General features: G+C 48.7%; 1 protein-coding gene and 2 gene segments (V, D, J or C); all 3 read left to right on the top strand.

The window, feature by feature from the left end:
* LOC109277787 (immunoglobulin lambda-1 light chain-like) overlaps positions 1–18,794 on the top strand; it is a 208,049-nt gene that overhangs the window by 110,564 nt on the left and 78,691 nt on the right. The gene's annotated exons all lie outside the window — the stretch shown is intronic.
* The window catches only part of LOC109277418 (immunoglobulin lambda-1 light chain-like), a 287,721-nt gene that overhangs the window by 208,566 nt on the left and 60,361 nt on the right, over positions 1–18,794 (top strand).
* On the top strand, positions 1,732–3,561 carry LOC128777020 (immunoglobulin lambda variable 3-9-like). The segment is given in 2 exon segments: positions 1,732–1,859; positions 2,268–3,561. Coding segments are annotated over 2 exon segments (366 nt in total).

Genomic DNA, 18,794 nt, shown 5'->3' with positions numbered 1-18,794 from the left:
CTGGCCCTGAACCGGATTTGAATCCTAGGTCCTGCAAGTCTGTCCCATTCTTTCAGATCCTCTCATGGCTCCTCCCCTCCTCAGGGCACTGAATGGGCTCTTCCCACACATGTCTCACCACTTGTTTCTCTTCCCTGAGTAGGGTCAGAGTTCCGTCTTCAATATGGACTGTATCCTGTTCATGCAAAATTCTCAGGATGGAAAGTAAACCAGACCAATGTGGGTCTGAATACATGTTGGCTGGGTGGATGCTCTCCTGTCTCTCTGTCTTTGGAGCATTAGTCCCTGGTCAATACCCCCCAACACACATAAGCCCTGTATTCACAGCTGGCACCAATTAAAGCCACTCCCTGAGTCCTGTATCCCCCATGCAGTACCACCTGCATGACCTCCCACCACTGCAGAGAGGAGTGCAAGGACTCTTCAGTGAAACCTGTGTTCTCCTCCTCCAGATGAAACTCTTCATGTTATCATGGGTAATCTGTGCCCCTCATGCTAGAACATGAGGCAGCAGAAACCATGCATAGAGAAGTCATTCCTCACTGGGGCAGCAGTCCATGGAGCAGGGATAGGTTAGGAATCTACACTTCACAAGGGAGGCCCCTACACCTCCAGCCACCAGTGTGGAGTGGCCACCAGGGGGCAGCAGAGACCACCTGCCAAAGCCACCTGCAGATGGGGAGGGCCTGGCCATCAGGGCTCCTAACAGGTTGAGACCTTCAGGTCATTTGTCATTTGTCTACAGTGTCATCCTTCACACTCATGTACATATTCTCCAGGGTATGTGTGTGTTGGGTCCTGTTCATGGAGATGCTGCCTATTTCTCTAATATAGGCCGAGCCAAAATTCCCCCCACCAACCCGTGCCCTAACCCACCCTAATGAAACATAATGTAGTCACTATCCACAAACACCCTTCCTCCCTGTGATCACACGTTTCCCCCTCTCTCCCCTGTGCTGACAGCCCCCTGTCCTGACAGACTCAACTGCTCCTCCTTTCTGGAAGTTCCTCCCACCTGCCCCCTCACCTGTCCCTCCATTCACCTCCCTCAAGGAAGGGAGAGGGGACTGGAAAGTTCTGTTCTTCCCTTTCCCAGTGCCTGCAACACGGTGATTTTCTCGGTAAACTTTTTTATACTTAACTTATACATTAATATGTTTATTATATATTTTTCCCAACAGCTGAAGACAACTTAATTATGGTAAAGACACCCTTGAAGAGTTACTACATTCTGAAGCCCCCTCTTATTCTCTTATATGGCAATCAGTTCTTTTTGCACTTGATCTGTTCCTGCCCCTGACTACAGCATAGGGATAATAAGGCACATGCCCTGTAACCTGCTGCGTGAGCTCATGGCCATGAGAAGACATTTACAGCACCTTGATGATTTGGAAAGACCAAGTGTTCTTGATACAGGATGAATTTTGTTTGGTCTCTGAGGCCATGAGCTGTGATCTGGTGTATGACCCTGCACCTAGTAAGTCTCATAGTGTCACTTACAGAATGGGCCCAGAAAATAAAGACACACTCCACCTCTGAGGTCTCAGTTGCCAAACCAGCCAAGGAGAGAACCCAGGACATAATCTGGGATGAAGATGTTGGCCCCAGACCATGGGACCAGGCTGCTCCTCCCCTCTCTCTGTGGCCCTTGGGGCTGAGCCCTTCTCTGAAGCCACAAGGCTCCTCAGCAGCAGCCCCTGAGGCCTGGCTGATTTGCATGAACAGCAGGTCTCTCCAGCAAGGGGATAAGAGAGGCCCGTGAGGAACTTTGGCCAGCCTCTGGTCTTGGCAGCGGCATTGGGGTGCCTCCACCATGGCCTGGACCCCTCTCCTCCTCGGTGTCCTGGCATACTACACAGGTGCTGTGCCAAGACTCACACCCACCCCAGCCTCAGAGATTTGAGACAAGACTGGGTTTGACTCAGCTCAGCAGGACACTGCCTGTGGTGGGGGGGTTGGGGGGGCAAGATGCTCATGACCTGCCGCAGGATGAGGGGCTGGAGTGGTGAAGTTCCCCCACTGTGCCCACTGGCTCTGTGTGAGCCCTGAGGGGCTGCATCTGACCAGAGAAAGGGGGGTGGAGTTCTTATTTGTTCACAGGCTCCATGCACCAGTGAAGCCTGGGGACCGCGGTGGCTGAGACTGATGGGAAGGGGTACCCTGTCCACCCAGATTATCCTTAGATCTCAATCCCGGTCAGGCAGGTGGGAGCTTCCTAAGGATGAGACCCTAAGCTGAATGTCCACCTTTCCTTTTCTCTCTTGCAGGCTCCGTGACCTCAAACAGGCTGACTCAGCCCCCTTCCATTTCAGTGGCCCTGGGAGAGATGGCAAGGATCACCTGTGAGGGAAACAACATCGGAAATACATATGTTTCCTGGTACCAGCAGAAGCCGAACCAGGTGCCCCTGATGATTATTTATTGGGATAGCAACCGGCCCTCAGGGATCCCTGACCGATTCTCTGGCTCTAACTCTGGGAACACGGCCACCCTGACCGTCAGCGGGGCCCGGGCCGAGGACGAGGCTGACTATTACTGTCTGTCTGCTGACAGTAGTAGTAATGCTCACAGTGATACAGGCAGATGAGGAAGTGACACACAAATCCCTTCCCTGTCTGTGTCACACTGTCCTCCAGCCCCAGGAGGCCTGTAAACAAACCAATGAGCAGGTCTGGCCCAGGTCCCCAGGTCTGAGGTCTGCCTCCCCCTCCCAGCCCTGCAGGCAAGCTCTACAGAGGATGTCTAAGGGACAACACAAAAATTACTATTGCAATGAGATTCAATTTGTTTGAAGAGACAGAGCCACGACTGAACATGCTCTGTGCAGATGTGGACAACATTTCAAGGGGGCCACATCTCACTTCTGGAGATGAAAACTGCACTGGATGACACTGAGAACAGATTAGATGCTGCAAAAGAAGAGAGCAGTAAACTCAGTAACATCAAAATAGTAACCATCCAAAACGAAATAAGACACAAAGTCTGAAAGAAATGAACGTAGCCTCCGCTGGTGGCCGGACCCCTCATGCAGCCTACCAGGCATGTAACTGGAGTCCCCCAGCAAAGAAGATGGGGGAACAGAGAATGTGGGTAAAGAAATATTGGCCAAAAACGTCACAAGTATGGTGAAGACAATTGCTGACATATTCAAGAAGTTCAACAAAGGTCAGGCTCAGGAAGCAGGAGGCACCACCAATGCCAAACACATCACAGTCACACTGCTGAACACCAGTACAGAAGGGACATCTGTAAAGCAGCCAGAAGGAACATGCATGCCCTATGCTAAGAACAAATATGGTAAAAGCAGATTTCTTATTATAAGCCACACAAGTAAGAAGACAGCAGACAAATATCTTTTAAAAACACCTATTAAAATATGTGTATGGGGCACCTGGGTGGCTCGGTCCGTTGAGCGTCCGACTTCACCTCAGGTCATGATGTTGCAGTTCGTGGGTTTGAGCCCTGCATTGGGCTCTATGCTGACAGCTCAGAGCCTGAGGCCTGCTTCGGATTCTGGGTCTCTCTCTCTCTCTCTCTCTCTCTCTCTCTCTCTCTCTCTCTGTCCCTCCCCTGCTCTTTCTCTCTCTCTCTCAAAACTAAATAAAAACATTACAAAAAATTTTTTCATCAAAATAATTTTGTAAAATAGAAAAATCTGTCAACCTTAAATTCGTTATCCAGTGAAAATATCTTTCAAAAATGAAGCCAAATAAAACTTTCAGACTGTACAACTTTACATAATTGATCACCCACAGACCTTCACTGCAACAGAGAGTGACAGACACTCCTCAGAGAGAGGAGTACTATATCAGATAGCAATGTGAATCCACACAAAGGAATGAAAAACAGCAGCTATGGGAACTACATGGAAACATATGTCTTACATTAATGTTTCTAAAAGATCACTGTGTAGAGGTGCCTGGGTAGCTCAGTCCGTTAAACATATGACTGTTGGGGCGCCTGGGTGGCTCAGCCGGTTAAGTGACTGGACTTCGGCTCAGGTCATGATCTCACAGCTTGTGAGTTCAAGCCCAGTGTCGGGCTCTGTACTGATAGCTTAGAGCCTGGAGCCTGCTTCGAATTCTGTGTCTCCCTCTCTCTCTACCCCTCTCCCACTCACAGTCTGTCTGTCTCTCTCAAAAAAAAATTTTTTTTAATTAAAAAAATAAAAATAAAAAATAACTGTGTAAAGCAAAATATAACAGCAATATGCCCTAGTTCATGATGAATCTCAAATAAAACACATGACTGCCATAGCACAAAATTGGGGGGTGGGCAAGAAGAACATATTTCAAAAGTCTTATGCTCCATGTGAAGTGATGTAAAATCACAGGAAGATAGACTTTGGGAGGTAGATTGGTGCTGTAAACCCTAAAGAAACCACTAAAATAAAACCTTTCATAACAAAAAGAGTTGTATCTCATAATGTGTTTCAGGGTTCTCCAGGGATAACCAGTAGGAGATACACACAGCTGACCCTTTAACAACACGGGTTTCAACTGCTCGAGTCCAGTTATACACAATGTTTTACACTACAGTAATGTAAACGCATTCTTCTCTTCCTTATGATTTTCTCCCCAAATTTGTATGCTTTATTCCCACATGACAGCCAGGGGTGGGGAGTGCTGAACAGCCAGACAGGTGGAAGGACCTTCCTCCAGTAGAGGGTGCCTGTCCAGTCTGCGTTCTGCCCAACCACATACATGGTTTTCAGGAAAACAGTAAGGGTACCTCAAGGAACACTCTGAGGAATGGGGTCTCAGTGGGGGGTGCATACCTGTGGAACTACGGGTAGCAGAGAAGTTTCTTCTCTATTACCAGGGCCCTTCTGTGGGACCCACCGTGTCACCACACAGCCTTCTTGTCAATGAGGAACTTGGTGAAGTTCCATGTGATGGCATTTCCCAGCATGCCCCACCCTTGGGCTGGACTTCCATCCACATCCACAGCAGGAGGACCTTGCATTTCATGCAGATTTTGCTGTACCTGGGGAATTTGACCTTATAGCCAGCGGTGAACTCTTTGATCTGCACATTACTCCCTGGCTGCTGCCTCCAACTGGCTCCATAAACCACACTCGGCATATGGGGCTCACAGGGCAAGGAGCTGAGTGTAGTTCACATCTGTGTTGCCTCATTGTTAGGGTATTGTTGGTGACAATGCACAGGCACTCATGCAGATCAACCATGTGCCCATCAATGTCCTTAGCGGAGAATCAGTGCATGAGGTAAGCACAGCCTCCATCCTTGCTGGAGTCTCACATGGTGCTGGCCAGGCAGGGGCTCCCGGGGCCCTGCACAGCAGCACCAGCTACGTGAATTTTCTTTTTCTTTTTTAATGTTTACCTATCTATTTTGGGGGGTGGGGGGAGGAGCAGAGAAAGAGGTGGAGAGAGAGAATCCTAAGTAGATTCCGAGCTGTCAGCACAAAGCCCTCTGTGGGGCTCGAACTCACAAACCATGAGATCATGACCTGAGTCGAAATCCAGAGTCAGATGCTTAACTGACTGAGCCACCCAGGTGCCCCAGCTATCCTAATTTTCTTTTTTTTTTTTAATTTTTTTTAATGTTTATTTATTTTTTGAGAGAGAGATTGACAGAGTGTGAGCAGGGGAGAGGCAGAGAGAGAGAGGAAGACACAGAATCTGAAGCAGGCTCCAGGCTCTGAGCTGTCAGCACAGAGCCCGACACGGGGCTTGAACCGTGAGATCACAACCTGAGCTGAAGCCAGGCGTTCAACCAACTGAGCCAACCAGGCGCCCCTGAGCTATCCTAATTTTCTTAATTTTCTCTTAAAAACATTTTAAGCTCACTTTTTTGTGAGAGTACAATATATAATACATAGAACAGATGAAATATATGTTAGTCAGCTGTTTATGTTGTCAGCAAGGTTTCTCATCAATTGTAGGCTATTAGTACTTAAAGTTTGGGGGAGTCAAAAGTTATAAGCAGATTTGTGACTGCACAGGGGTCAGCACAACTAACTCCTGCTTTGTTCAAAATTCAACTGTAATACAAATTTTTCACAACGTGTTCCAAAAAATAGATGAATGTGATAGACTTCCTGACTGATTTTACGTAGCCATTGTTACAATGACACCAAAAATAGACATCACTAGAAAACTATAGACCAATACCTCTTACAAATATGGGCACAAAATCCTCAACAAAACACTATCAAACCAAATCCAGCAACATACAGAAAGAATTAGACGCCATGAGCAAATGGGACTTATTGCAACAATACAAGGTATTTTAACATACAAAAAAAAAAAAAACGATTAATGTACTACATCATACCAATAGGATAAAATACAAAAATCACATGATTATCACAATAGATTCAGAAAGTGCATTTGACAAATCCAACATCATTTAATTAGAAAAACACTTAACAAACCAGGCATATAAAGCAACTTGCCTGTACTTGACAAAGGACATTGATAAAAGTCACGTAGCTAAAATCATACTAGATGGTGAAATACTGCATCCTTTTCCCTTTAAGATCAGAAATAGGAGGGGTGCCTGCTGGAAGCCAAGCTCTCCAACCAGCCTGACGGCAGGGCCCTGGCGGTGGACGGATCGGGCAGGGCGGCCCATCGACAGTGAAGCTTCTTGCACTCCTGCTTTGATGTAATTTGGCCCTAACGTTGGTCGGGGCAGCCCCACGACCAATGAAAGTACCCGGGGAATTGTCTGTTGGGGAATTGCCCTCCACAGGTCCCCTGGGAGAAGAACCACTGGGGAAAGAAATAAGGTTCTGCAAGGAAATTGTGCAGCCCTACATCTAGCCCTTGCCACCCCCTATAAAGACTCCTCTACCTAAAGGAAGGATAGCCCCATATATTTCCCAGCCAAGGAGGGAACAAATGGATTCCAAAGCCCCACTCCGGCAACAAAGGAATGTATCTATGGGCACAAGTTACTCCAACCCCCAGGCCCACTTGGCCCCCAGGAGGCATTCCAGATGATGACTGAACTTAGTCGATTAAGGTACAGAATGGTTCATTAGTTCCTAGGTGCATTGTCTCTCTGGGAATGCATAAGGCGTGGGTTTCTAAGGCCCTCTTGGCCCCCTCCTGGCACCTCGGACCGAGGTGAATTCTTTTGTTCCTCAAACCACAAATGGTTCGGGGAAACAACTAAGAGGTCATGTCCCTGTAACTGTTCCACTTGAGATGTTGAGAGATAGATGACCTTTCATGAAAATAGCAAAGCAAATGTTTTATAGACTATAGATAAACGTAGATACATAATGAAAATAATATGAAGAAATTAATCAATAAGCAAAGGGCAGGAGGGAACATCACAAGAAAATAACCATGTTGTTCCTTAATGGGTGATTACACATAGGAACATTTTTAGAATTAGGTAATGCCAGAAAACATAGATGACGCATACTACAAGGAAATTGCTTACAAATATAGCGCCACGATAAAGCGGCCAGTCTAACACACTGCTGTTGTCTGTGTCCGTTTTATTTTTGTTTTATTTTATTTTCACTTTTTCGCCAACGCCATTCATCCTTTGGGAACCCCTGGACCTGCTGGAGCTGGACTCCGGCAGGTGCCTGGGTGGCTCCGTTGGTTGAGTATCCAACTTCAGCTCAAATCATGATATCAGGGTTCATGAGCTTGAGCCCTGCATCAGGCTCGCTGCTGTCAACACAGAGCCCACTTCGGCTCCTCTGTCCTCCCACCCTCTCTCTGCCCCTCCTCCCACTTGCCTCTCTTTCTCAAAAATAAATAAACATTTAAGGATCAGAAACAAGAAAGACAAGTGTGTTTTGTGCAGAAGCTCTGTCAGCCAGCTAAGTGTTCTCCTGTACCACAGCTGGTTACAGACTGTCCCCACTAAGCCACAGTTGTACGAGATAGAGAAAAGACAATGAATGCAGCAGGGGTTGGGGTCCTGGGCACTCGGGCCTCTTTCTCATGGGACTCATCTGTGCCTTCAGGACCTGGTAAAGCCTGATCTCATATTTACCTCTTCACACTGATGATGGAGAGCTGATGTGACTGCCCAGTCCTTGGCATGGTTGGTCACAAAGCACCAGTTCACACAGACAGCTCAGGTTATAGGGTCATTTAGTGGCTCGTGATCAGCATACATCCTCTGCTAAGATTCAGTAGCAACCAAAATCTTGGGAGATGGAGGCTTCTATTTATACAGATGAAGTAATAATTGGTAGGGTGCCCATCTATTTCAGTTCCAGGAACATATCATTAACTAGCCAACACCAACATATGTGTCAAATGATTCTGATTACCATTTGGTCCCACTAATCATTATGGTAGTCATCCCCACCTTGTCCCTTATGATAAAGTGGAACTGCGGGCTTTGTAACAAAGCAAGGATCCCATCAACTACAACTTTGGTACCCAATTCAGAGCTCAGAACCCTCAGAAAAGATATGTGTATATATTGTAAATATATGTGTACCTCTACACACACAAGCATACGTGCATCTACAAACGTACACACCACAAACAATAAATATGCATGTGCACACATATTCAATAGCATACTCACACGTCTATGCGTAAAACTATATAATATGAAGGGATGTGTGACAGGAATTTGATGTCATGCGGAACACACACACATGGGTGAGCTGCAGATAAGCCACAGTGACTCAGCTACAAAAGGGCTCCTGCTTCCCTTTCAGTTTTCAGGGAAGTTCACACAGGGACTCCTCTCATGAGTCCCCTTACCTGGAAACATACAACAATGAGAATTCTAACCCATCACTCCTGTCCCCGAGGTTATATGAGAAAATAATCATCTTGGAACTCAAATAGTTTTGAATCACAGACTCCTAAGGTCCTACTGTCCCTGCATCCTCAGACAAACCAGACTCTTCTCCACAGGGACTATCTCCAGACACACTCTTTAGTTCTTGTTCCTTCTTCCCATCCTGACAGCAGCTCCAAGGTCACCTCTGCAGAGAGGCCTCCTCCAGCCTCTCACCACACAGCACCTGCCTGTCATCTTGTTTGATCTTAATTCATTGTCTACATACCACACAACACAGCACATTTTCCCATCACTATATTTATTCATTGATTTGTTGTGTTCATTATTATCCTAACTGGTCAGGAAATTGTTAATGCAATACATGCACATCTCAGTCAGAGGCATGAACATTCATAAGCTCATTTTTCTCCCACAAAAACACCTCTGAAGTCAGATGTGTTTCTCCAGGTAGTCAGCAATTCCGTGAGGTCCCATATCTGCTCACTTTTGGTCTCACCATCACTATGTGAAGGACTTGCTTTTCATTGTTGTTGACAACAGACCTCGGAATGGCTGCTGCAGCACCAACTATCACATCCATGGTCAAGAAGAAAGCACTGCACATTAAAAAAAAATTTCTTTAAGGGGCACCTGGGTGATTCAGTCAGTTAAGCATCCGACTTCGGCTCAGGTCATGATCTTGCAGTTTGTGCATTTGAGCCCCAGGTTGGGCTCTGTGCTGACAGCTCTCTCTCTCTGCCCCTCCCCTGCTCACACACACTCTCTCTGTCAAAAATAAAACTTTAAAAATTTTTCAATTGAAAAAGAAAGGCACTACATGTATCTAGGCTGGTTTTCCTTCACAAGAGCAAGTGTCTCAGGAAAGAACCCCAGCTGACTGACACATCCATGGGCAAGCACTGGGCCACAAGGTCAATTGTGGCCCGGGAAGACCTGAGAATAGCAATGGTCTGGCTTTTAAATGAGTATTCAAGACAAGATCCAGATAGAGACTGTCTGCTGTATCACCAAAGCATGTGTTGTCCAATATACTGCCCCACAAACAAGATGGAAATTCTGGGACAGGGACTGTGTCTTGTTCACACTCATTTCCCAGGATGGAATGTCTGCCAGACAAAGTGGGTCAATAAATGCTTGCTGGTGAGAGCTCTCCTGTCTCCAACCTTGGACTAACAGCCACCACTGCCCTATTTTAGCCCTGCACCAGCAGCCAGAACCAGTAGGAGGAGGACTCTGAGTCCTGTGTCCCCTGGTGCCAAGCCCCAGACCCACATACATGACCACCCACCACCCAAGGTATGTGTAGTAATACCTCCTGTGCACCTTGCTTTCTCCTCCTCCAAATGAGACTGCGCATACATTCATGAGTAATCTGATCCCTTCCTGCCTCATCTTGAGACTGGCAGGGGCTACTTAGAGGCAGGCAATTCCTCCCCTGGGGCCAGCAGTCCATGGAACAGGGAATCCTGCTCTGAACTGTGGATTCTGAACCTCCACCTGACAAAGGACTTCCCTGAGCCCCCAGCAGCCCTGTGTAGTGGCCACCAGGGGGCAGCAGAGATCACCTGGCAAAGCCACCTGCAGATGATGGGGGAGGGTCTGGGCATCAAGGCTCCTAACAGGGAGGAAAGGGTGGGTCTCCAGAACCTGAGACCTGAGGCGAAAGGTGTAGGTTTTCTGCAGTATCACCTTGACACTGATCTACAGTTCTGACTCGGGGTGTCTCACATCTGTCTTCTGTAGAATTTGCCTCTACCTCTAGCACAGGTCCAGCACTCCATGCCTCTCCACCTCATTTCTGCTAAACTCAGTCACTGTCAAACCTACCTCAAGCTGGGTCTGCCCCTGGTAGAGTGCATCCTGGGGGTACTGAGGCACAGCATCTATTATCTGTCTCAGCAGATCTCCCCAAGAATAGACACTACAGCACCTCAAGGGCTCCTTAAAATTCCATGTGCACTTAGCAAGGGAGGAATTTGTTCAGGTTTGATGCTCACACACAGTGATCTGGGGTAGGACACTGCACTGACCTAAGCCTCCCATGGTCACCCAAGGGCAAAGACAGAACACAACCTGGGGTGGAGATGTCAGACTGAACTATGGGATCAGAGAGTAGATCAGAAGCCACTTGGATGAGGATGGGTCTGCATGGGCTGCCACTTCCCTCTCTGTGCCCCTTGGAACTGAGGCCTTCTCAAAAACCACCAAGTTTCTTAGCAGCAGTCCCTGAGCCCTGGCTGATTTGCATGAAGAGCAGGTATGTCCAGCAAGGGGATAAGGGAAGCCTCGAAGGAAATCTGCCCAACCTTGGATCTCGGGAGCAGAATTACATTACCCCCACCATTGGCCTGGACCCCTCTCCTCCTCAGTCTCCTTGCTCACTGCACAGGTGCTGAATCCAGGATCACACCCACCCCAGCCCCACAAATCTGGGACACACCAGGCCTTGATTCTGACTTCAATAGAAGGCTACCTGTGGGAAGTAGGATGCTTATGACCCTGCTGCAGGAGGAGGGCTAGAGGGGTCAAATCCCCCACTGGGCTCACTGGCTCTGTGTGAGCCCTGAATGGCTGCACCTGCCCAGAGAAAGGAGCCAGGGGGTTCCTGTTTGTACAAAGGCTCCATCCACCAACCGGGCTCTTGGGTTCCATGGGGCCAGAGAGCCCCTGGAGCTCAATCACTGTGAGAGAGATGAGGGTTTCCTATAGATGAGACCCAAACCTGGAAGCCCACCTATTCTTTTCTTTCTTGTAGGCTCCATGGCCTCCTACATGCTGACTCAGTCTCCTTCCATTTTGGTGACCTTGACCCAGACAGCCAGGATCACCTGTAGGGGAAACAACAGTGGAAGTAAAAGTGTTTACTGGTGCCAGCAGAAGCCTGGCCAGGCCCCTATGTTGGTCATCTGTTACGGCAGGAACCAGCCCTCAAGGACCCCTGACCGATTCTCAGGCACCAACTCAGGGAACACGGCCACCCTGATCATCAGTGGGGCCCAGACTGAGGATGAGGCTGACTATTACTGTCAGGTGTGGGACAGTGGTAATGCTCACAGTGACACAGGCAGACCAGGAACACACACCCCTTCCCCGTCTGTGTCACATTTTCCTCCAGAAGACATGTGCACAAAGCAATCAGCAGGTCTGACCCAGGTGCCCAGACCCAAGGTCCGCAGACCTCTGTATCCACCCACCCTTCATGCAGTACCTCCTGAGGGTGATTTGGTGACACAGTGACACCCCACTGTGGTGTCACCCCTCTCCTGGGTTCACACATGCACACACCTCTGCCTGGAGTCCCTGACAGCTCACAGGGGTCCTCCTCACTGGGAGGAAGTTCACTGCTCTTTGTTCAGACAACTGCCTCCCCAGGTTTCTGTCCCTTCTCAGAGAGGTTCAGGTGAATGCTGATCTGAGGTCCCAAGGCCCTGCCTCAGATATAGATATCCTGAAAGGTCCCAGCTTTAGGGCTCCCTGCAGGGATGAGGCCTCATCTGATGTCTCACTCTGTGTGGGTTGCTTCCCCCTCTGCCTCTGCTCCATCCTCCTTCCAGATCTCCTACACATGTACTTCTCCATCTCAGAGTCTGCTTCCAGGAACCCAGTCCAGGATGGCCAGCATCTCCAACACAGACTGCAGGGAACTGTGGAGGCCACTATATAAACACAAAGCTCTGGTTTCTCCCTGAAAACCCCATTACATGTGTCAAAATCCCCAACAGATCAGTTTGTTCCCTGTATTTTTAAACAATGACAAAAATGAAGATACACTAGCTACTCTGGGTTCTGACAGACAGTTGGGAGGGTCACATCCATCCTGATTGTGAATAAGGGACATTGGGGCAGTTGCCTCCTCCTACAAAGTGACCAGAAGATACTCAATCCCATAAGGGAGACACACAATGGGTGCTTCCTCACTTCTCCCCCACAGATCTTGTACAAGGTTCTCTCCTTATACCCACCTACCCAAAAATATAGACAGAAAACCATTCTGTGAAAAACAGTTCAGCCTGTAAATGCTGTCAATGCTGACACTTAATAAGCTACCACAGTCCCCCGTCATCCACATGAAATTCACCCACATCCCCACAAACTACAGTTTCCAATTAAGATAATGCCGGCAGCCATGTTTCCACCGAATATGATGAAACCACCCAGCGAACAATTACAAACATGTTCAGCCCTTCCTCCCCAAGAGGATACAAAACATATTCTTGTGGGCTAGGTATATTTATTTGTGTCCCAGCTGATTTGCTATCCTGTAACTTCATATTGAGATAGAAATCTAGGTATTGTTAACACATCTGATGTTAGATAATAATGGGATGAGACAGGAGAATAAAACAGAAATATATGATTAATATATATCCAATCATATTCATACAACTTAAGGAAGATACACTTGTTACTTCTAATGTCCTCATTTCTCCCAGTATCCTGTGGTCAGAGTAGTGTCCATAATTACCTACTTCACTACCCACCCCATATCCACCTTGACCACAGCAATTATCTGAGTTAGTCATGATCCCTGCCAGTTCAGATGAACCAAATCTTCATTCTGGAAGATTCATCCCTTATCAGGCCTGCTGAACTGAATTGTGGTGCATTTATGACTGTGATCAGAGATGCAAGGTGTATTAGGGGACCTCCTGAATCCATACATACCCCTGCTCACCCCAGTTGTGTAGTAGAAACCTAGCTCCCCCATGAAGTCTCTGTGAATCACTCCAGCCAGTGCCCCCACTTTTCCTAATGATTCAACTCCCAGAAGTAGGCAAAAGGGGTCATGGCACATTCTCACCCACCAGCCCAGGGCAGCCAACATCCCACTGGGAATTTACCCACCCCCAAAACACACAACCCACATAGCTGGTGAAAAAGTTCAACTTAACCACACCATTATGGCACCTATAGTTTGTTCAAGTTCAGTGACCAGGGCAGGACAGTTAAGCCTCAAGTCCCAGGTGGCCTAGTAGGACCTGGTTAGACAAGCAGAAGGAATAAGATTGTCCATGGTGGCTTAGACCAGAGCACGAAGCTCAGTGAGCACACAGTCCTCTTGGTGGGGGAGGGGCACAACAGATGTAGGTGCAGCAGGTCTGGGTGGGGCCCAGACATCTGCATGTGGAACAGCTCCCAGGTGAGCTAAGGGTGCTGGTCCTCTGAGGACCGCACTGCCAGTGGTTTCACTCTTGCTCACCTACTAGTTCGTCCCAGCACAGATGAATGGCCCACAGGGGGGCACAGTGTGCGGCACAGGTGCCCTGCTCTCCCTCCCACCCAGGGTCCATGCGGTCAGGGCTCTGCACTCGCCTGGGTCCACATTGCTGTCTCCCCTCAGGCTTGAGCCATCAGTCCTGACTCAGCCTCCTCTTCTTCCTCCAGCCCCCTCCCCTCTCCTCTCCTACAAGTTCTGTGTCTCCCCTGACCTGAGACAGATTCCTTCCGTGTCTGTGGCCCTGGTCAGAGCAAGGATCCCCTGCTCTGGAGATAAGCTCAGGAGTGAAAATGCATATTGGAACCAGCAGAAGCCAAGCCAGGACTCCGAGGAATTCTGAGGATCCTACATAGGGGCATGGTCACCCTGAGCATCAGCCAAACCCAGGGCCAGGACAAGGCTGACTATCGCTATACCACTTACCAAGTCAGTTGGGAGGAGCTGGCAGTGACTCACAGTGACAGGATGGGTGATGGGACAGAAATCCCCCTGCCCTGGCCTGACTCTCACTCTCACCCACCTTTTGAGCAGCTGCAGGTGAGGCCTCAGGGTCAAGTGTCCTCCCTGGTCCTGGCCCAGCCCCTGCAGAGTTGGAGAGTCCAGCAAGTTCTACGCCCTGTCTCTGTTTATCATGCTGAACAATGGCAGAGTTGGGAGGCTATTCTGACCATGGCTGTAATTAGGTTCCATGGTAAAGAACAAATATTTAGGGTGTCATTATATACCACACGAGCCCAGATGTAATCAGGTGTCACTCAGGAGGGAAGACAGCTCTCTCAGACAGCACAGTCCTCTCCTCCTGGGTACAGGCAGCCTGGATGGTCCCCAGGGATTATGTCTCCTCTGGTTCCTGGATGAGGCATCCCACATCCTGAAGGGCTGTCTAAGGTTCATGAAGAGGGGAACAGAACCCTCCTGCCCCAGGCCACTCCCTCCTTAGGTTTTACAGAAACTGTGGAAGAAGTGCAGACACCATCTTGGGTCCCACATGGGGACTTACTCCTACCACCACTGTCCTCCCATTGTCCCAGATCCCATCACCTGCAGGTCTGACCCTCAGCTCAGGGTCCTCTCCCAGCCACCCTTCCCTCTCAGATACACCCCCCTTCATGTTCCTGCTCAGCTCAGTTAGTAGTGGGATGTTGGAGAAAGCAGTGATAGGTAATCCATGTGGGACCCCAGACACAGCGACAGGACCAGAGGCACATGTAGCACCCTAGTCCTTGTGGCTGCATTTGGATAAGGGAGGAGCAGAGAATAGTAACCACTTCCCTGAGTGGCCCAGCCCCCAGGTGACTTAGGTAGAACCCACGGCTGATCTGAGCCCACCTGTATCAAACCCCCCACTGCCAAGGGACCCTGGCTTATTACCTGGAAATGGACTCTTATGACACCTGACCACACCCTCTGTGCCCCAAATGCTCACCTTAGGAGAAAACACCATACAGGCCCTTATCTGGATTGGAAATTCAGGTCCCTCAGGTTTGTCCTCTGCTTTCAGATCCTCTAGCCACCCCTCTGCTTCTCCCCAGGGCGCTACTGGGCTTTTCCCACATGATTCTCACTGGTTGTTTCTTCTTTCCGTACATCACTAGAGTAGCTGCAGAGTTACCACTTCGAGAGGACTCTGTCTTGTTCATACAAAATTCTCTTGATGGAATATGTGCAAGAACAATGTGGGTCTGAATAAATGTCCACTCTGTGAATGTTGTCCTGTTTCTGTCCCTGCGGCATTAGTCCCAGGTCACCCCCCACACACACACCAGTCCTGCATCTATAATTGGAACCAGTAAGAGCCATCCTCTGAGTCCTGTGTCCCCCAGTGCTAAGCTGTTGTCCCACATGCATGACCTCCCACCATCCCCAGGGACAGGTGCAAAGACGCCTCACCGAAACCTGGGCTCTCCTCCTCCAAATGAGTCTATTCATGTTTTCATGGGTAATCTGGGGCCCTCATGCCAGGACGTGAGGCAGGCAGGAGCCATGCATAGAAAAGTCATTCCTCCCTGGGGCAGCAGTCCATGGAGCAGGACTCAGCATCTGAGCTGTAGGTTAGGAATCTACACTTTACAAGGGAGGCCCTAGCACCTCCAGCAGCCAGTGTGGACTGGCCACCAGGGGGCAGCAGAGATCACCTGCCAAAGCCACCTGCAGATGGGAGAGTCTGGCCATTAGGGCTTTTAACAGGCAAGAGGGGTTAGCAACCAGGACCTGAGACCTTCAGGTTATTTGTCATTGGCCTACAGTGTCATCCTTCACTCTCAAGTACACATTCTTCAGGGTGTATGTGTGTTGGGTCCTGCTCATGGAGACATTGCCTATTTCTCTAACACAGGTAGAGGTACTTGGTCTGCCACCAACTCACATCCCAGCTCACTTTAATGGAGCTAAAGCACTGTCACTGTCCACAAACACCAGTGCTCCCTGTGAGCACGTTTCCCACTCCCTCCCCTTACCCTGACGGACACAGCTGCTCCTCCTTCCTGGAAGTTCCCCTACCTGTCCCTCCACTCATCTCTCTCATGGGAGGGAGAGGGCACTGAAAATTCAGTTCTTCCCTGTTCCCAGTACCTGCAACACTGTAATTTCTCGGTAAAGTTTTTTTGACTTAACTTGTAAAGTAAAATATTTATTACGTATTTTTTTACAACTGAACACAACTTAATTATGACAAACATTCCCTTGAAGAGTTACTAAACTTTGAAGCCCCCTCTCATTCTCATATACAGCGATCATTTCTTTTCACACTTGATCTCATGGGAGGGAGATCTCTCCCTCATCTCTCTCATGGGAGGGAGAGGGCACTGAAAATTCAGTTCTTCCCTGTTCCCAGTACCTGCAACACTGTAATTTCTCGGTAAAGTTTTTTGACTTAACTTGTAAAGTAAAGTATTTATTACGTATTTTTTTACAACTGAACACAACTTAATTATGACAAACATTCCCTTGAAGAGTTACTAAACTTTGAAGCCCCCTCTCATTCTCACATACAGCGATCATTTCTTTTCACACTTGATCTGTCCCTGTCCCTCACTGCAAAATGGGGATACTAAGGCACAGTGCCCATAACCTGCTGCGGGAGATTACACCCGAGAGCCAACTCTTACAGCACCATTAGTAACTCCATATGCTCTTGACAGAGGATGAATTTTATTTGGTCTCTGTGGCCCATGACCTGTGATCTGGGGTAGGACCCTGCACTTCTGTGAGCCTTATAGTGTCACTTACAGAATGTGTTCAGAAAATAAAGACACACTCCACCTTTGAGGTCTCAGTGTCCAGGCCAGCCAAGGAGCAAACCCAGGACATGAACTGGGAGGGAGATATCAGCCCCAGACTGTGGGACCAGGCTCCTCCTCCCCTCTCTGTGTCCCTAGGGGCTGAGCCCTTCTCTGAACCCCTGAGGCTCAGCTTATTTGCATAACCAGCAGGTCTCTCAAGAAAGGGGATAAGACAGGCCTGGGAGGAACTTTGCCCAGCTTCTGGGGTCTTGGTAGCAGCATCAGGGCACTTCCACCATGGCCTGGACCCCTCTCCTCCTCAGTGTCCTGGCATACTACCCAGGTGCTGTGCCCAGGCTCACACCCACCCCAACCTCAGAGATATAAGACAAAACTGAGTCTGACTCTGAGCTCAGCAGGGAGCTGTCTGGGGTGGGGGTGGGGGTGGGGGCGGAGGGGCAGGATGCCTATTACACTGTATGGGATGAGGGCCTAGAGGGGTGTAATCCCTCCACCTGTGCTCACTGGCTCTGTGTGAGCCCTCAGGGGGTGGTCCTGAGCAGAGAAAGGCATGGATGGGTTCTCATTTTCAAGACTCCATCCACTAGCCAGCCCCATAAGCCTCTGGGACTGAAACTTATAAGAGGAGTCACCCTAGAGCCCAGAGAATTCCTAGAGCTCTATTCAGGCCAGGCAGCTTAAGGGATTTCCTGGAAATGGGTCCTTCATCTTCCAGCCCAACTCATTTTTTCTCTCTTGCAGGTTCTGTGGCCTCCTATATGCTGACTTAGCCCTGCTTGGTGTCAGTGACCCTGGGACAGACAGCCTGGATCACCTGTGAGGGAAACAACACTGGGGGTAAAATGTTCACTGGTACTAGCAGAAGCCAGGCCAGGCACATGCTGGTTATCTGTTATGATATCGATCGGTCCTCCGGGATTCCTGACCCATTCTCTGGCTCCAACTCAGGGAACATGACCACACTGACCATCAGTGGAGCCGGGACTGAGAATGAGGCTATTACTGTCATGGGTGGAACAGTGGTAATGTTCACAGTGAGAGAGGCAGTCAAAGAAATGAGACACAAATCCCTTGCCCATCTGTGTCACACTCTCCTCCAGCCCCAGGAGGCCTTTGGACAAAGCAATGAGCAGGTCTGACCCAGGCCCCCAGATCTGAGTCTCCAGAACCCCCCCAGCTCACCAGGCTTGCTCTGCACAGGGTGGATCAGGGGAGGACAGGCCCACAGTTATTGTGACTATGTTTCATTTGTTACTGTGAGTGGAGGAATGACTGAACAGGTTAGAAGACATGGAAGATATTTTCTAAAGACCAAATCTTTTAAAACTTCCCAAAATGAAAATTACATGATTTGAAACACACTGATATTGTCAGCAGATTTGATGCCACAGAAGAAGAGATTAGTGCAAAAAATTAGTGCAAGAGCAAAACCTAGAAAAAAATGAACAAGGCCTCAGTGTGGTTAAGACAACTTCATGTGGCCTAAAGTGTGTAACTAGAGTAACTGAGGAAGAGAAGATGGGGAGCAGGTGGTTAATAGAAAAAAAAAAACATTTAAAGAAATAATAGCCAAAAATA

The sequence above is a fragment of the Panthera pardus genome, unplaced genomic scaffold, assembly GCF_024362965.1.
Source record: "Panthera pardus isolate Hobbes unplaced genomic scaffold, ASM2436296v1 HiC_scaffold_15, whole genome shotgun sequence".
NCBI classification, from domain to species: Eukaryota; Metazoa; Chordata; class Mammalia; order Carnivora; family Felidae; genus Panthera; species Panthera pardus.
The sequence above is the reverse complement of the archived record's forward strand: the minus strand, read 5'-3'. Positions and strand labels throughout refer to the sequence as shown.